This window comes from Triplophysa rosa, linkage group LG10, assembly GCF_024868665.1.
Source record: "Triplophysa rosa linkage group LG10, Trosa_1v2, whole genome shotgun sequence".
NCBI lineage: Eukaryota > Metazoa > Chordata > Actinopteri > Cypriniformes > Nemacheilidae > Triplophysa > Triplophysa rosa.
Window position 1 is genome coordinate 10,497,569 of NC_079899.1, and position 19,938 is coordinate 10,517,506.

Consider the following 19,938-nt stretch of genomic DNA (forward strand, 5'->3'; position numbering starts at 1 on the left):
GATCCTAACATAAAAATATCGATACTAATGTGTTTTTAGTTTTTACTACTGATTTTATTTATTTACTAATGTAGCTAATAATTGTATAATTAAGAAAAACTATTTCCCATACACCTAGTTTTGCACACGTTGCTCCTCCCTGCCCTGCTGTGTTTTGTAGTCCGCTATCACGTGACTCAGCAGCGCCAAGCGCAAGCACGCAGACGCTGATGCAGCCGGCGAAAAGAAGAGGAGCATCGTCTGGAGTTTTTCACCTCGGTGAATAAAAACACTGCGAAATGCGATGTATGGCAGTGGGCCTTTGGGGGTAAAAAGCCAAAGATTGAAAGTACTTTATTATTTAAGCACTTTATTTACTTTGTCTCTCAATTGCGTGCACTTTGTTTATAAATTCACTTAAAAAGGTGTAATGAACGAGAACAATGTTAATTTGTTTTATTATTTTCTAAACATAACACTGAACAAAAATGGAAAAGCAGTTTTAAAATCTTTGTTCTTCAGTAATAATTGTGTCCACTTTGTTTGTTTTTTTTAAAGCTAGAGAAGTAGTACTGGGATAACGAGAAATGTTTTGTTATATATCGTTTTTCAGTTCTGTTAATATGTTAATGTTACTATTTTCCAGTAATAATTTGGTGCAAAGTTCATGTTTGCAAATTCGATTACAGGAATAAATAACTAAATAAATAGATTTATTTGGTTTAAATTATGTCCCGTGTTTTAACATCTACGTGATTAATTAGCCTACAGGCACATTAAGAGCACAAATCACAAAATATTTTAGTGGTCATGAAAATGTATTCAGATTTAGCATATTAATGATGCATTCATCTGATAAATCATGACATTTCATCAACAGGAAAGTAAATTTAAGTTCAAGTGAATGCTTTTTAAAAGTAAAAAGTATTGGTATCGATATTGGCAATACTGGCCCTGCATTTACTTGGTATCGGATCGATACCAGATTTTACAGTATCGCCCACCACTACTTTTTAGCGCCTCAGTGTGCTGATAATGATACAGCGCCTCCACTGTGGCGTAATGCCGCAACTGCAGTTACAAATGATAGTCTGTTAAATAGAGCTGCACGGTTAATCGTTAAAAGATCGCGATCTCGATTCAAACACCCACGCGATCTCATTAATGAAAATCAACGATTCTCGTGTCTAACTTACCTCGGACTAAAACCATAACGCTTCAATATGTGCTGGTGCTGCCGCAGAAGCAGAGATAGCATTATTATCATAGGTATGTAACGACGTCACAAACAGTCTTTTCAACCACACACTATCCTTATTTCTGTGTCCAATGATCACAGAAGTATTGGGATTAAAGCAGAGAGTTGCCAACTCACACGCATGAGACGCGTTTACAAGCTCCTACGCTGCCCAAATTAACCTCACACCAAACAACAGACCAACATATAGAGTAAATACAGCCTGACAACAAAACTGCTCTTATGAGTGTCTTTCTTACATTGTTCTGAATATGCTTCACATCTTAACTAGACAGGTTTGAAACGAAACTATCGATTGCAGACAGTTTGTAGCGCTGACAAATCCGAGTGCGCGTTTATATCCGTCATTGCGGTAAAACACGTCATCAGAGTGTGTGGCGCTTATCACTGTATTTACGCTAATAGAGAAGCTGAGCTATTAGAGCTTTTCATCAAGTTGCGAAAGTTATTTTAAAGTGTTTACAGATGAGAATACTGCGTTGTTATGTTTATCAGTAGTGCCCTTCTTTAAAGACCCCTTCAAGCAGTCTGTAGATATCAGGCAAGACCTCTAATTGCAAGTGTCACCTTATGAATTTTTTTTACTGAGGAATATTTCATATACACGTTAATTCAATGCATTAATACTTTTTAGGAAGTTAAACTTTTGCATTTAAAGTAAAAAAAAAAACACTATGAAATTTGTGGTTAAAAATTTCTCATTATAAGTCCTACGTACCTAAATAAACAATTTTTTGTCAGAACCTCTAGTAAATGATGTATTACTTTTAGTCATCATTCAGAATCGTAAAAGAATCGCAATCTCTATTTGAAACAAAAGAATCGGGATTCTCAATTTATCCAGAATCGTGCAGCTCTACTGTTAAATGCATGCAGCATTTCTTGTGAAGACACCAGACATAATTTTGGCAAGTCCGAGGCGGCACGACATTTGACGGAGGCGGCCGCCTCCAATTTCTCTGTACAGGAAAAACCCTGTAGTGTTGCTCTTAAGTGATATAGTTACAGTCTGCCTCTGCCTCTGATTTTCAAGTTATACAGTGACCTTTGTGTGTAAGCCTCTTTATAACTAGATGGTAGACTATATAATCTGTATATTTTGGAAGAAATGTTGAAAAAAACAGAGTATGAATAAAGAGAAAAGAGATATCCGTACACATATCAGCGTTTCCCATACAATACATTTACTTGGGCGGTCCGCCCAGGTATATTTATGGCCGTCCAAGTATATTTGCCGTCACATTTTTTTGTATCCATCCGTGCTAATGACAGTATCTGTGATCGAATAACTAGTGGATAAACAGCGCTTACACATCTTCTCTCCTTCCTGACTTGTTTGGTGTGAGTGCAGCGTGGCCGCGTGCACGTCCTCCTCTTCCGTGTTGCATGCACTCTCTACCGATGAGCTCCATGTGTGTGCGAGCCCTCGGCCTCTCGTCCGCGAGTGAAGTTAGCTCCGTGTAGTGTATTTAACTGTCACTTGCTTTTAAAATCAAAGAAGAGTTCATAATACAGCAACACATTGTGGAGAAAGGACAAACAGCATATAGCCACACTATAATGGAGATGTGCTATATTGTGATTTTGTCCAATGATGTTGCGTTTATTTTAGCAGCAGTTAAAGTGACTGTTGGTGGCATTCAGCTGTAAAGTACTGTATAATGTGACAAGATCAGAGAGTAGAAGAAAAACAGATATCAAGTGCTAACACTAACACGACGCAAACACGACGTGATGACATCACAAATATGCTAATTGGTTCGTGATGTTACCAGCGCCACAAGTCTGTCAAAACACTGAGCCCTTTTAAATACTTTTTATTGGTTAGATATTTGCAAAAACCAAGTAACAAAGTGTGACTAATAATTAGAGCTGCAAGATTAATCGTTAAAAGATTGCGATCTCGATTCAAACACCCTAAACACCATAAAATCATAACGCTTCAATCTGTGCTGGTGCTGCAGCTGAAGCAGAGAAAGCATTATCATCATAAGGTATGAAATGACGTCACAAACAGTCTTTTCAACCACACTATCATTATTTCTGTGTCAAATGATCATAGAAGTACTGGGATTTAAAGCAGAGAGTCGCCAACTCGCACGCAGGAGACACGCGTTTACAAGCTCTCACTCTGCCCAAATTAACCTCATACCATACAACAAGCCAACAAAGTAAATACAGCCTAGAAACAACACTGCTCTTATGATTGTCTTTCAGGATTGCGTACATTGTTCTGATCATGCTTCACATCTTCGCTAGACAGGTTTGAAACTCTAACAGGGCTCTAGAGTGCGACCAATTTGGTCGCACATGCGACCTAATTTCTCAATGGTGCGACTAAAAAAAATATTATGTCGCACCGGTGCGACCAGCCGTTTGAGGGAAAAAAAGTCTCTGCGAAAGTCTCCCTGTGGTTCAACAACAGACACATTAGGCCCATATCGTGGTCTAAACCAATCAGAGATAGTGAAGGGCGGACCCCGCTCTGATTGGCCGTGGTCCAGATATTCCTGTACATGTGTGTACTAGGGCTGCAACTAACGATTATTTTGATAATCGATTAGTTGGGTGATTATTTTTTCGATTAATCGATTAATCAGATAAAATGTAATTACATATTTTGCTTATAATAAGTAAATCAGATATGGGAAAAGTATACACAACTGAACTCATTAACCTTCTCCCAAAATGTTACACCTGGTGAGTTGATTCATGTGTGTCATATTAGAAGCAACTGACAATAGTCTCTCCCAAACGTGGGAGCGAGGGGAGGGTCGGCCAAAGAAATCATTTCTTTGTGCCATGAAAAGTGAGATATTTGTCATTCAAATGTAGTGAAGTACAGTAAAAAGTAAACAGAAAAAGTAATACTTAAGTACAAATACTCAAAAAGTGTACTTAAGTACAGTACTCAAGTAAATGTACTTCGTTACCCACCTCTGAACTAAATAAACCACCAAATCAGGGTATTTCGCCTAATATGTACTTTGCAAAGTGCAAACGCCACAAATTGGGTTTTACTAATATAATCTTTAATTCTGTCATTTAAAACACCTCTCCCCTTTAAACTTTAAAACTGCGCAGCTTGAAGAGATGCATGCAAAACGTCTGACTTTAAAACTGCACAACTTGTGCCGCACGGAGAGACGCATCCACGGAGAGACACGTGTGACTTTAAAACTGCGCACCTCGCGCTGCACGAAGAGACAAGTGTGACGTTAAAACTGCGCACCACGCGCTGTACGAAGAGACAAGTGCGATTTTAAAACTGCGCACCTCGCGCTGCACGGAGAGACACGTCTGACTTTAAAACTGCGTACCTCGCGCTGCACGGAGAGACGCATGCACCGAGAGACACGTCTGACTTTAAAACTGCACAACTTGTGCCGCACGGAGAGACGCATCCACGGAGAGACACGTGTGACTTTAAAACTGCGCACCTCGCGCTGCACGAAGAGACGCATCCACGGAGAACCACATCTGATTTTAAAACTGCGCACCTCGCGCTGCACGAAGAGACGCATCCACGGAGACACATCTGACTTTAAAACTGGGCAGCTCATGCTGCATGGAGAGACACATCTAAAACAATAATTTTAAAAGGGAAGAAGACGCGCTTGATTTATAACTGCGTGACGTCAAGTGACGTCACAGACCAACTAATCGATAATGAAATTCGTTGACAACGAATTTCATTATTGATTATTATCGATTTTATCGATTAGTTGTTGCAGCCCTAGTGTGTACGTTTGAAAATGCTGTGCTACAGTCAGACAGAGAGAGACGAGTAGCCTAGGCCCATCAGATAAACAGAGTGGATGTAGCCACGGATGATGAGAGAAGATGAAAAGAACGATTGACAACTTTTTCGTTAAGAATGTTAAGTTAAGGCCTGATCCGTCCGAAAATCATAACCAATGCTCCGACACGCTAGACTGCGACTAAATGGTCTCATTTTGTGACTATTTTTCCTGCCTGTTTTTCTTAATGGTCGCACCGGTGCGACTGTCAAACTGATCAATATATAATTTTTGTGTATTATAAATTTAATGCGCAGAAATGTTATATTGAGCAAGCGGCGCATTCAGTCACTCATTTTCGTCTCCCCTCCTTCAACCATTCACTTATCTATCAGTGCCCCCGCCCCCAAAGGCGTAATTCGCAGGTTATGGGAAACAGGCGAAGGAGCACGGTGGACGGAGCGCGGTGGGTGGAACTGTGCAGATTAAGGGGCGGTAACATTATAATAAAATCTGCTTTGGACGTCACAATCGGAGCGAAATCTGAACGGCTCAATTTCTCATGCTTGCAGGGAAAGGCACACCAAAACAAACTTACTGGGTTCTTATTTTTCACGTTTTCTGGGTTGCTAGATGCACCGGGGACCCGATTATATCACTTAAACACAGAAAAAGTGGGGTTTTCATCTGATGTCTCCTTTAAGGTTTTTCTAGTAGTTATGGATTAATGGTGAAAATTTGTTTTTAAAATCAACCGTTTAAACACTTCCTTCAACACAAAGTTGAACAAATCTAGTGCTAAAGTAACAGCAGAAACTAGTAAATTAATCCTTGGAGCATTTTCTCAGAAACAACACTATTCCTCTCATCTCATTAAAAACTCTCTGCCAGTGGAGGAATTTATTGAATAAATTATAATGTTGCTGTTTTAACTGTCAATCATACAACTGTGCTAGCTAGATAACTGCTCCTGGGTGGAGCTTAAGGACTCAGCAAGGGGCAGTGATGCTTCGCTAGGCAACTGACAGCTTGCAGTTACTGCAACCCATCATTACCTGTATTTAAATGGCTAGTTCAACCAATAATGAACAATGGCGGTACTCATACACTTCTATTGTATGGACACGAAATCAATGCAAGTCTATGGATCCGCCATTGTTCGGTTACCAATATTCTTTAAAGGACTCATTAAATGAGCACTTTCAACAAGTTGATATGATTTATTAGGGTCTTCATGAAATGTCTAGAACATATTTTGCTTAAAAACACTCAATGGCTGTGTGAACAAAACCCTTTTTGCCTCGTCAAAAACAGCTATGCTCACAGCAACCCGTTTTGGTGCATGTCTCTTTAACTGATAATGAGTTACAGTGCACCCCACCCCCCTTCCGTCCGGCGTGTCAACACAACACACGTGTAGTACTGCCATGGCAATGGTTTAGCTAAATTATGTTTCCTGAACTCCTCTGCGGTTAGTTTCATTTTAAACATCTGAAATCATTTGTCCGGAGACTAAAAAATCTGTCACAGCAAGCAGCGCTCACGTTGTGCGTGAATGCTTGCCTAAAATCCACAGAATGCGCACCTGCAGATCTCAGCGGAATTCCGTGGATTTTAGTGCTTGTCGTTGACAACTTATAGCGTTACACACACAACGTGAGAGCATAACTAGTATGCTGTGACAGATTTTTCAGCCTACGGATAAATGATTTGAGACTTAAAATGAAACTAACAGTAGTGTTCACCCCTGTTCATTAGCAAAACAAACAGCTTGCCGCAGCTGAACATATTAACGCACATAATGTATTAACATACATACAGCTAAACTCAATTCAGACTGTTGATAAATATTACTTACATCGGCAACTTTGTCTCGTTCAGTTGGTCTCGAACCCTCTTGAGGAACAACTTTGCTTGTACTGTCCCAGGTTGATAAAGCACTCCGGCTTGAAGTGATTCGTGCAAACAAGCAGGTTTTTACTTATGGTTTCTGAGGGATTTCCACTAAAAATAAAATAAATCCACTCCAGTCTCTTCAGAGGTTAGGACTCTGTGCAGCAACTACATTGCATGTTGTCCACGAACTTTAGCCATGGCACTGTCGCTTGTGAAAACAATAATGGCGGCAGCGCCGTGGTGGAATTGTGTAGATTAAGGGGCGGTAATATTATAATAAGAGCCTGCGTCTACATCACATCAGGAGCGAAATCTGAACAGCTCGATTTCTCACATGCTTGCAGAGAAAGGCTTACCAAAACAAAGTTACTGGGATCTTGTCTTTCACGTTTTCTGGGTTGCTAGATGCACCGGGGACCCAATTATAGCACTTAAACACAGAAAAATATTGACTTTCATCCAATGGGTCCTTTAAAATATCTTTTGTGTTCTGCAGAAGAAAGTCATACAGGTTTGAAATGACAAGAGGGTGAGTAAATGATGACAGAATTTTATTTTGGGGGGGGGAGTATCCAATTAAACCTCATGAAAAAAACAGTTCAATGCTGTACAGTACATACAGTAGTCTGGTTTAACCAATGAATGGACAGTATAGAGTGAGTTTTAAGAAAAATCTGCAGAATTCTGCAAAATCTGTGGAATTATCATTTTTAATCTTTGGCTCATTTTATTAAACAGCTATACAAATGGTGAGGGAAACACATACAGTAACTTCTGTGGCACTTTCTGCCAAGTTTCTTTGGTTTATATTGCATTTGGGTCTGTTAATGACATAAGGCAGATGTACCGTACCTTTTTCGCCAAAAGACAGGGGTGCACTACATTTAGACTTTTTCTATTCAATTCAATTAGACCAACCTTGAAGGAACTTTCTGCACAATGTACCAATGTGGACCAGATAACAGAATCCTGTGCCAAAATTTGGGAGAAAATCAAAGAGGCCATTTACACGAGACTGTTTTCAACTAAAAACAGAAGACACTTTATGCATTTTGGCTGTTCATTTACACGAAAACAGCAAACTTTTGAAAACGGGTCTAAAAGTACAAGTTTTTGAAAACGACGGCATTATCATTCCGTGTAAACTCTGAAGGCGCCATTTTCCAAAAAGGATGACGTCACACAAGCGAGTATATCCCAAAAATAAATGGCTGCCTCCGTGCTGAATGTTTGTGCCGCGTGACATACTTATCATTTCTCCTGCAAAAATTGATTTGCTGCACCACTACAACCAGCAGAGACATAGTGTTTATATGCACACTACTATTAACACACATACAAGCCGACAAAGTGTATTAAAAGCACTTTTAGATTAAAACAATGTGCGCAAGCACGTAGGGTTTCTTTATAGCGCAACAGCGCCATCCATTGGCCTGGCATGCATAATACATCGATGTATTCGTTTTCCCAGATCCATGTAAATGCAGATCGTTTTGATAACGCTGTCTTGTGTAGGGGTAGGACAATATATCATTATGGCGATATGAAAATATTCTCCGTGCGATACGAAAATCGATACGCTGGTGGCAAACATTGATATTTTAAATAATTAATAAAACAAGATATGTATTTCGATATGTATATGTAATATGCATTTTGAAATACACAAAGTATTTCGTCACGACTCCACTAGGGCTGTGTATTGGCAAGTGCCTCCCGATACGATACATATCACGACAGATGGGTCACGATACAATATATTGCTATGTATTTCGATACGATACACATTTGCGATATATTGCAATACTTTAAATAGAAAATGTAAAAAGTAGAGCTAGAAATACAACATGCTGTGCACCACCGGGGGTTTTCTGTAAGGATAAGTGTAAAAACATCCCTTACCTCTGCAGAGTGGCCATGATGTGCGATGCATGGACCTTTAGATCGGAGGTTTGGGTTCTCAAACTGTGGATTGCGCCCCTCAAGTGGGTAGCACAGGGGAATAAGGTGGCTCACGCAAGTCACTTGGCTGTTGTGGTGCATTACAGTTAAAACACTGAACATGGGCAGAATAAAACCCCTGGTTCATCCGTGCTGTAAATGTGCTGGTGTCACATCCGTGAAAGCACAATAAATGTCATTGTTACTTTTCTTAATAAACTTTCTGTCTAATGCACTGCAGTAGCCAAGTGACTTGTGTCATGACTTGCGAAGCCTACAAACAGCATTATTTTATATAACTCATTACTCCATTACTTATTTTGAAAAGCCCCACATCAGCTCTGAGAGCTCCAAGCGTTCATATATTTTTCGCCATGCTCGCTTCCACTTACTTTTGGCCGTATGTATATGACATGATTTTAAAAATTTATATCGATAGTAGAGGTATCACTATCGATACACTATCGGAAAAAAAAATATTGCGATAGTTACATGTATCGACATTTTAGCACAGCCCTAGGCTCCACTGGGTGGCACTTAACACATGAATGAGGGAAACGTGAACAAACGTTAACTAAAGAGTTTAGGATGGCAGATAGTGCTAGTGCGGAATGAACGTTAATGTGTTTAAGGAAAGTTGCTGCACTGAGATGTTTTCAGGTTTATTTAATTTAAGCTGGTTAACAATGAGATGTTCCCAGGTTTAAATAAGAGGCTGATATGTGTATAAATGTACCTGATTTATAGAATTTCTTTAAGGAGTTAAATGTGTCAGTTCACAAAGTTAAATGTTACTCATGTTGGTAATAGGTTATTAATTTACCTACTGAAAAAAACATTTTGTGGACTTAAATAAAGTGGCAAATGTTGCACTTAAAGTCCGGATAAAGAGAATTCTGAGAATTGTTTCTAAACACATTATAGATGTTAGAAATGTATTGCTGAAACACATTAGAAAGACACAGAAGTGTCTAGTACTGAATTGTGGAGTTAAACCGTTAAACAGTTTTTCACCCATTCTCTGTTCAGGATTTTTTGGGCGGGGCTAAAACGGGGGATCGATGACTCAATGGAGCGTCCGAGCATACATGGCCACTCCCCTATCACTAGAGTGCCTAGCATCAGGTGTGTGCTCAATCACAAGCTCAGGGGTTGTAAGCTCTCACACACACACTTTAAGGCTCTCTCAAGCTCTCACTCTGCCTAAATAAACAAATCTCACACCAAATAACAAGCAAACGGTAATGCAGACGTGAATGGATCGATGGGAACAACGCGAATGGAGGATCACTGTGCGTGATTGCGACGTGCTTCAGTGAACGATTTATAATTGACAAAGTTCAGAAGGAGCACGAGCAGATAATAAAGCAGATAAATGGTTCGCTATCAGCAATCTCAGCATCTACCTTATCAGCTCAAGAGAGAACCACTACAAATAGACAAAGCTGTCTTACCGGCATTCTCTCTACAGCCTTCAAGCATCCCTCCACCACCCCGGCTCCTCACCACGAGCCTGTTTTCTCCCGCAAGACAACGGGAGAGCACTCTGAGTTCGGAAGAAACTGACGGGCTCTGAGCCCTCTCCCCGGACATCACGCCAAATACAAATACCTTTTAACATGCATTATTATCTGCATAGGCGAACTCATGAATGATCTATTAATGAATATTGTGCGTATTTGAATTCAAATCCTCCCACAAAAATCTTCACATATAGCCTACTGGGGACCACGCGAGTGGGAGTGGCTTCAGCGCCAACAGCGGACACACCCCCAGCATTTGAGAGCAGAGTCCTGCTTATTTTTTGAGATTTTGATAACTTATTTTATTTACTTGGATGTTTTTTTCTACATTCAAATATGGCTGGGTGGTTAACACACTTTTCTGTTGTGTGACAAACTGTGTGATAAAACATATTTTAATGTCACTTTACTCGGACTTGAACCTTTTCATGGGCATTTTGTTTTCATAGTCGTAGATATCGTGATGCATCGTTATAGGATTGAAGGAAAAACTTTTCAGTTTTTTATCGTGTAAACGTACTCTAAAATATGTCTACTCTGTGCTAGGGTTGCACGGTGTACCGGTGCTACGGTAGCCTCGCGATGCTAAAGCTTCAAAATACCCGCGATGCCTCTATTTTTGAAACGGTAGTATCGTAATACCGTAGGTAATGTTGCATATGCGCATTAATATTCATTTGAACACTTACATCTGCCTTTTTGCGGTGTTTATCTCCTAAATTAATGTGTGTTTTGAATGACTCGGACGAGATAATGATTCAAATTAACGTTTTGAACGAGTTTGTAAATGATTCACTAACTCAGAGGAAAATTGACGCCACCTACTGGCCGTTTTATTACCTGCATTTAAAGTAAGCCTAATATTTCCCTTTATAAAGACTGCTGTATCATTGAAATTTGTCCCACATTTGAATTAGAAAAATGATCTAGTGTACTTTAGTATTTACTACAGTAAACTACTAAAACTCATAGACACTGGTGTTTTTGAGTCTTACCATAGTAAATATTTAAGTATACTACAGTATTTGCTACAATTTATCCAATTACTACAGTTAATACAAAAACATTCTAGTGCAAAGTATAAAACAGTTTACTATGGTAAATACAAAATGTTTAATCTAAATTTGTGTTTTTTGTATAGATTTGAATATATGGCACGACATCGTGATACTACTTGGTAGGGCTGGGCGATATATCGATTTTCAAGATATATTTTTTCAACGCGATGCGGGATTAGACAATATCGTTAATATCGATATGGGGTGTGTTCAACTTGAAGCGGCTCTGTGGTGTCTGACATGCGCAGTACCCATGCGCAGAGTGAGCAGAGCACTCTCGCTCTGAGCGCGAACTGGACGGACCCCTCAATTTACATGTTTTAAACAAGTGCTGTGCAGCTGTATGCAGGGTTTTTGCCTCAGGCTCTCGCCAAAATTATGTTGTGAGTCTTCACAAGAAATGCTGCGTGCATTTAACAGACTGTCATTTGTAACTGCAGTTGCAACATTACGCCACAGTGGAGGCGCTGTTTTGTTATCAGCACACTGAGGCACTAAAAAGAGCTGCAGAACAAGAGCCAGCCTGTGTTTCACGGCTCTCACTAAATCCTTGGTGTTTCGAGTCAGATCTGTGGGCGTGGCTTGTTGGTTTTGACTAAAATCCTTGGTGTTTCAAGTCTTACGAAACCTTTACCCTAACCCACACCCTAACCCTAACCTTAACTCTAACCATCTAAACTACCTTTGATTGTTAAAATCGCCTAAAAACACTGTTGCGTGATGAAGTCTGACTCGAAACACCAAGGATTTATTGAGAGCCATGTTTCACGGCTGTTTGTTTTGCATTCAAGTACGTTTCATATCTTGAAATGTATTAAATTAACATGACGCACATCATTGTAATGTCTTTAGCTGTGCAATTGGATCGTTGAATCAGCGTATACTGTACACAGCGAGTTCGCCAGTATGAACACCCATTGCGTTTAGAACGACTCGCACACGAATGACTCATTTGAACAGATTCATTTAAACTATTGAACTTTTCAATCACTAGCGAATATAAGAGATCATTGAATCATTTAAAGTGAACCACAGAGAATGAAAGATGTGAATGAGCTTTGCTCATTTAGAAAGACTGGTTAATTCAGTTGGCTATTGTGGGCTGAAAAGTTAGTTGAAAATGATATAAATGCTTTATTTGATAAAAAAACATTTCTGTTTAGTTGAATAAAAGTAATGTTTTATATAACTTAATAATTGTCATTTTTATCTAATTTTGTTAGAACTTTTAATATGTCGAACTCAAAGTCACTTTGGTTAAGCCACTAAAAGGTACGGTAGGCCTACGCGTGTGTACAAGATCAGGATGGCACCACCTCCGCTTCATTTTGAGCCAGGAAAAACCCTGTGTATGTTTTCAAATAGGGAAAAAAAACCTGCCATTGAATTTCTTTTCACAAGCCATTTTTATAAAGGTGATTGTGACATCTCGCATGAGGCTTTGACTTGCTAGTAAACATTTATTCCACTTTGTAGAAAATATCGATATACATATCGGATATCGCCTTTCATCAAAAAAATACAGAGATATGAATTTTGGTCAATATCGCCCAGCCCTACTACTTGGTATCAAGATACTGCTGGTATATTATCGTAAGACATGTTTATGGTACCATGACAACCCTACTCATCTGCTCATACTCTAAAATATGACTAGATGATATGAACGCATGTACCATTGCAACAGAAAAAGATTTCTGTGTTCCTTGTATACGTGGTATGAAAATGAGGGGGCGTGGCTAATTCACATGCTGAGCTCCTGCTCGTTAGATTGAGTGAAATGGTGCAAAACACCAAGTGTGACAAAGAAACATGGAGAAAAGCAAGAAAACCCACAAACGAATCCTGAGCAGGTGGAGCTCAAGGAGAGACATTCAATATGTGCAGTACTAGGGGTCCTTCAGGACGGGTTAGAGAACATTTCTCATCAATAGCGACATGCTCAATCCCGACCGTTAACATAGCCGAGTTGAACGTCACCAATCCTAATGTGATTCAGCCTATTTCCATCATTTCTGTGGCTGATCACGGTGGTCCGTTTTAAAAAAATTCCTTCTGATTTTCTTGGCACGTTTCTTCTACGCTGGAGTCTAGGAGAAGCCTCCCTTCTGGGAGAAGAAAGGAGAGCCAGTGAAAAGCCGTTAGCTCAATGAGAGAGAATTCAGGCCGACTACCTTCTCCATCAAGTGTGAGGGAGGACAAAGAGGAAGGGAACGCTTTGTTTCCTTCTCACAGGCCATTGTTTAAACCATCATGCCTCCACATCCCAATTTAATGCCCCAAAATCCTCTAAAGGGTGTCAATGACTTGATTATGACTGGGGGAACCAGGAGAATTCTGAACGCTTTGAAAACAGAAAGGGATCTGGGATGCTTTAACTAGAATCAAATCATAGTCTGACTGCATAACTACATCACAAACTCATCTCAGCATTTGGCTATTAGTACGCTTGCGCTAAGTGTTGGGTGCACAGCAGAGGTCTGAACATGGAGGTGTAAAATTGTGCAAAACTGGCATTGTTCCAGTCTGAGGTAGTTCAATGTGCTTCTATTTGGTCCATGTTGGACCAATGGGAGATAAGGAGCAATGTACAGTGAGAGAGAGAGAGAGAGAGAGAGAGAGAGAGAGAGAGCAGGAGCTGTCGATATGTATCAGGTGATGCAGTAGCCAGAGGTATGGCGGCCCACTGAGATTCTGTGCTGGACGAAGAGCCCGGGGCCATTTTCAGCCTCAGCAGCAGAGATGTTGCAAATACTGGGAGGAGCGTGTAACAGATATTTACGCAATAATCTTGAAGTCCCAACTAAACCATCCACAATGCTGCGATGTGTCTCTGTACAGGATAACCACAGAGAACAGAGCTGTGTAGAGAATGAAATACCATGTATATTTTATTTTATAATTTTACTATGCATTTATGTTAAATACTGATCCAACTACAATCTTACGGACTTTAACTGTACTACTACTGCACATTTTTCATTCATGTTACAGTCTTGTAATTAGGGATGCAGCGATTACCGAGGTTCACTATTAACCACGCTTAAAAACATCACGGTTAATCAATCGTAAAGGCTCCGTTACACCGTGTGTTTCTGTTGCACAGAATGGAACTGTTGCAACTTGCACAAAACGATAATAAAGTTACACCAGCGGTGCACCATCTTAAAGAGCCGTGCTTATCAGAAACGCGGAGGCCACGACACACATTAGATTAACCTATGGCAGAGAGACCAAACAGCCAATCTTACATGTACATTCACAATCAAGGCTGTAGCGGTGACAGTTGAGCTTTCAGTGCAACGTAAACAAACAAAGCGGCATGTTAGTTAATAGAGTCGCACACCGGACGAGAAGCGGCGCGTCGAGGACGGCTCATACGATGCGTACATTCTGGATGCACAAGCTCAAATTCAAAGTCTACTCCTGATGCAAGTTGAACCAATTTAACTTATGCTTATGTTATTTTTATTAACAATATGTGGTGTTTAAACGTTATTTAGCGAATGGGCTCTATATCACATTGATAAATTTAATCCATTATGGTTTGTTACGAACGCAATCAGTGGGGATACAAAAACATGTGATCTGTGCGCGCTAGCTCTTAAAGGGACAGCAGCATAATAAACATATCTGTTTTAATGCTCATCAAACAACAAAAAAACGAAGACAAAACACACTCACCACTCCTGACTGATTAACTTTAATATATATTTAATTTATACTGTGAAGAATATGAAGTGTTTTACATTTGACTCCTTTATTCAGTTTCTGTACCTGATAACCATAGTTAGACCAACTTGAAACACATGAAAAACACTTAATTTAATTTGTGTGTTTGCTTTATTACATTTATTTGTGCTATTGCTTATAATTTGATCATTTGTACTAATTTTAATACTTACTGATTCACTGTCTATATCTCACTTGACTATATGAAATGTCTGTGAGTTAGGCTAATAGTCTTAGGGTATTATAACCTTATTTATTAAGAAAACAGATATAAAAACAAACAAATAACTAGACATTATTATTTATTTATTACTTTTTTGTGGTAGGACAAGTTTAAATTTAGGCAGGGCCAGAAAAAATGTAGAAATTAATGAATGCATAATAATTGCAATAATCGTGCAACCGTGATTACTCCTGAGACAATAATCGTACCAACAAAATCTATAATCGTTGCATCCCTACTTGTAATGAGGCAAATTCTTTATGTTTACACACTTCTGTTCTTATTTAATTTTCTCTCATTTTCAAAAGACATTTCCATGTGAGCTCGAGGGGAGTTCGATATGATACCTGTTATCTATCATATTAATCAACTAAGTGTCCTTTAGTCTAAAAAAACATATACCCGTTTTGTAGATTCCGATCTTTCTATGAGGAGAATAAAATGATACGCCGTATGTAAGCTATATTTAATTTTTTGTGAAATGTATTTCTTATAAAGCTGCTTTGAATCAATGCAACATTGTAAAAAAAAAAAAATAAGGTGCACTCCTAAAAATAAGGGTGCTACAAACCATGTTTGTTCCCCAAAGAAAGCTTCTTAAAGGAGCCATTTCTCTTACCTTTTCATAGTCTAAACAACCCTTTTCCACTACACAGAACCAAAAAAAACAAAGTTTACTTGTCCAAGTTTATTTATGGAGCCAAAATGATTCTTTGGCATTTATTTGTTACGAGTATACAATCTTATATTTCAGTCTAATTTTGTTTAAATAATTTTAAATTTTAGTGAAATTACATGAAAAAGGGTAAAAAATGTGATTCACATTAAGTCCAGTTCATTCCTCACAATAAAACAGACAGTCAGTCGTGCGCAGTAAACATCCCAGCACAGTATGTTCTGTTATACGCAGCACATTTTGCCAATTGTAGCAAGACACCTTTATGTGAGTATTCTTTGCGTACAGAAAATATGCATACTATTCATATTATATCCTGTAAGAATAGTATATTTCAAACACACATACACTAACTGTCTAGGTGCAGAGAACAAGAACTTTTAAAGGGGTCTTATGGCGCGAATACGTGTTTTTCTGTGTCTTTGGTGTGTTATAAGTTGTCCATGCATGTTTGAGACACGTAAAATTGCAAAAATTTAAGTGTCGGAACAAAAGATGCATTCTATCTAAAAGTGAATACTCACCGAGACCTGCCTGAAACGCCACGTGTAACCACACCCCCACAAATCAATGTCAGTTTGTGGTATGATTTGACTAAGACCTCCCAAATGTATACGCAAGTAAGGTGGGCGTACCTGTCAGTACAATTGCTTTGAACCTTATGTTCCAAATATGGTAAGAGGCGTCACACGCTTGCAGTATTCGACCAATCACTACGCACTGGTTGACTGGCCAATCATAGCACACCTCGCTTTTCAGAGCGATGAGCTTTGTAAAAAATCTGCGCATTTCAGAGAGGCGGGGCAAAGAGGAGATACAATCATGCACGGTATGTGGAAAATACAGCATTTTTAAACCTTAAATCGTGTATACACATTGCATTACATCTAAAACAAACGATAATATTCCTTTTAGCCGTGTCATATGACTCCTTTAAAAGGTGAATTTTCATTAGGATGCATTTGATGTGAGCAGCACAGGTGATCTCACACAGTGCCTGACATGAGATCAGCTTTTGTCTACTCTACGTTAGACCACCCTATACAGCCCCTCTTTCTCAAGACTAAACATCCTCTGCCAAATACACTCATTATATCAATAATTACACATTGGACACAGTAAGGACACATTTTTCTCCTCAGACCAGTACCCTAATGGATAATTGATGCCAACATGGGATCAGTTCATTTTCACTTGTCTATTGTACAGAGCCAGATGCAATCACTTAAATAGGTACCTGAGCTTCAGCCATAATGGATAATTAATGTAATTAGACATAATTGTGGACACCTTTTAAATTTGACCCACATTTATTCAAACAGCATTGCGTTATTGGCATCTACTGGCTTTTATGATCACACACCAATTTCAGTGCATCAGTGTAGACTACATCTCTATTAAGTTCAACCTCTGACACAACGTGACCACGTTTTCTACTCTGTTCTGGGGATTTTTACAACATCTTTATAAGCACAGGACCAAACTCCACTACATCTATTGGCTTTATGTCTACGTTCACAAACTTTCTCACTTTATCTTTTGTTCGTACGTATTTACATAAAGTCCAATAAGATTCATGACTGTACCAGTAAACAGCGCTTCTTACCCAACGGAGTCTCAAAGTAAAAGCGTGCTGCTCAAACTTAACTTTAAAAGCTCATATGCCTCCCTCCTCTCTAAATTTAAGAGTTACCCGAATGTTACTAATACTCAATGACACACGCACGCGCTACATCATGCTAACAACGACAAATGTTGAGCCAGTTACTATTAAAAACATTCCCGGGGTCCCGAAACGAGAGCGTTCCTCTTCATCTCACCATCGTCTTCCTCATCCTCTCACTCTAGTACTACACTACTTTAAAACATAAAAGAGGAAGGACAAACCTAAAACTGCTAAGCCCTGACGCAAAACAGCATGTACGAGGGTGACACGCAAAAAAACAACACGATGTTTTTTACCAAGCTTGATCTCTTACCTCCGACCCGGTACATGTTGGCTGCCATGACTGCACCCGGTCCTGCCTGGCGTCTCCAGGTAGGGCTTTCTATCTCTCGCCGCTGCCGCCGCTGAGTGCTGTGCGCTGGAAAATGGTGGATTGATCAATACGAAACGGACCAGCGAAGGGATCTTAAAGAGACAGTGCACATATTTTCGAAGCCGCGCTTTACTATATTTTGCAGATTGAATTGAGAATCACGCGCGTGTTCTGAGACACCTTCCCAACAAAGCGGGTTCCTCAGTGAGGAGGAGAGACTCAGGCCACGGGAGAGGGAGGGAAGAGGGTCCGTGTATGAGGGCAAGCATCACTCTCCTTTTAACGTTTCCCCGCCTCTTTCGAATGACCATTGCTGTACTGCTTAGGACCCACTAGAGGCAAAAGTGAAACAAATAAACAACTGTTGCTTTTCGAACGAGTTTGAAACAAACATATATACAGGGAGGCTATAAAAAAGAAAAAGGTTGTTTGCAAAATGATCAACGATGTATTTGGTTGTTCTTATATGTTGGATGCTGAACTCCCCAAGGCTATAAGAAATAATTCTCCCAAAATATTCCTTTTTTCCCAAAAAGCACTTACATCTGTCATAAAAGTTGTCCTAAAAAGGTTTGTGTGTGTGTGTGTGTTCATGTTTGTATATCCCGGTGGGGACCTAAACCTGAATGCACACCAACTCATGGGGACTCGTGTCACTGTGGGGACCAAAATTGAGGTCCTCATGGGCACAAAAGCTTATAAATTGTACAGAACAATATTTTTTTTAAATGTAAAAATGCAAAAAGTGTTCTATGATCTTTAGGTTTAAGGGTTGGGTTAGGGGATAAAATATACAGTTTGTACAGTATAAAAAACATTACGCCTATGGACTGTCCCCACGGGGATAGTAAACAGATGTGTGTGCGTTGTGTGCGTGCGTGCGTGCGTGCGTGTGTGTGTGTGTGTGTGTGTGTGTGTGTGTGTGTGCGTGTGTGTGTGTGTATGCGTGAGTGTGTGTCTGAGAGAGAGAGAGAGAGAGAGAGAGAGAGAGAGAGATAACAGAACTATATATATATGTGTGTGTGTGTGTGTGTGTGTGTGTGTGCGTGCGTGCGTGCGTGCGTGCGTGCGTGCGTGCGTGTGTGCGTGCGTGTGTGTGTTCGTTTTGGATGTATGTAGCCTATGTTCCACGTTTTAGATATTTACAGATTAAGTGCATAAAGTGATACATTGTTGAATAAAAATCTTTGTTTCAGCTGACGTACGATATTTTGACATCCTACTTCTAGGGTGTCATCAGAGAAATTAGGATATATTTTTATTTTATTTTCAGGGTAACTATTCCAAAAACTATACTATGAGTCCGCTGGTCAACCAGATTAACCAGTTTTTTTTACAGCATGAACTATCTAGACTAACACTAACCTTGTACTAAACAGCATAAATTAGTCTGAACCGAATTGGTGGAATTTACATTAATTCAGTCAGCATACTTCTTAAATGTATACCTTTAAAGGACCAGTGTGTAGATTTTCGGTGGATCTATTGAAACAAATGCAATATAATATACATAACTACGTGTTTAGAGATGTATCAAGACCCTACATAATGAAGCGTTATGTTTTTTTACCTTAGAATGAGCTATTTCTATCTACATACAGCACGGGTCCCCTTGAATGGACATGTCGCTATGTTGTTTCTACAGTAGCTCTAAACAGACGAACTGCTCTACAAAACGCGTTTCGTAAATACATTATCTCATTTGCGAAAGAAGCAAAAACGTCACGACATCTAATCCTCTCTTGGTCTCCGTAGTGCTTCGAAATGGAGGGGAGGTGGAGTGAGCGTTGTTGCAATTCAGAACCTCACCGCTGGATGCCGCAAAAAATCACACACAGCACCTTTAATGCCCTTTAAGTCACTTTGGATAAAA

At 39.5% G+C, this 19,938-nt stretch overlaps 1 protein-coding gene across 1 annotated transcript in view; it reads right to left on the reverse strand.

Moving 5' to 3' along the window:
• Positions 1-18,342, reverse strand: part of mta1 (metastasis associated 1) — a 55,549-nt gene extending 37,207 nt beyond the window's left edge. The window contains exon 1 of the mRNA XM_057343633.1: positions 18,006-18,342. Within this exon, the coding sequence (XP_057199616.1) occupies positions 18,006-18,033 (28 nt within the window). The 5' untranslated portion in view covers positions 18,034-18,342. The remainder of the gene's footprint in view (positions 1-18,005) is intronic.
• Between the last annotated feature and the right edge of the window lie 1,596 nt (positions 18,343-19,938).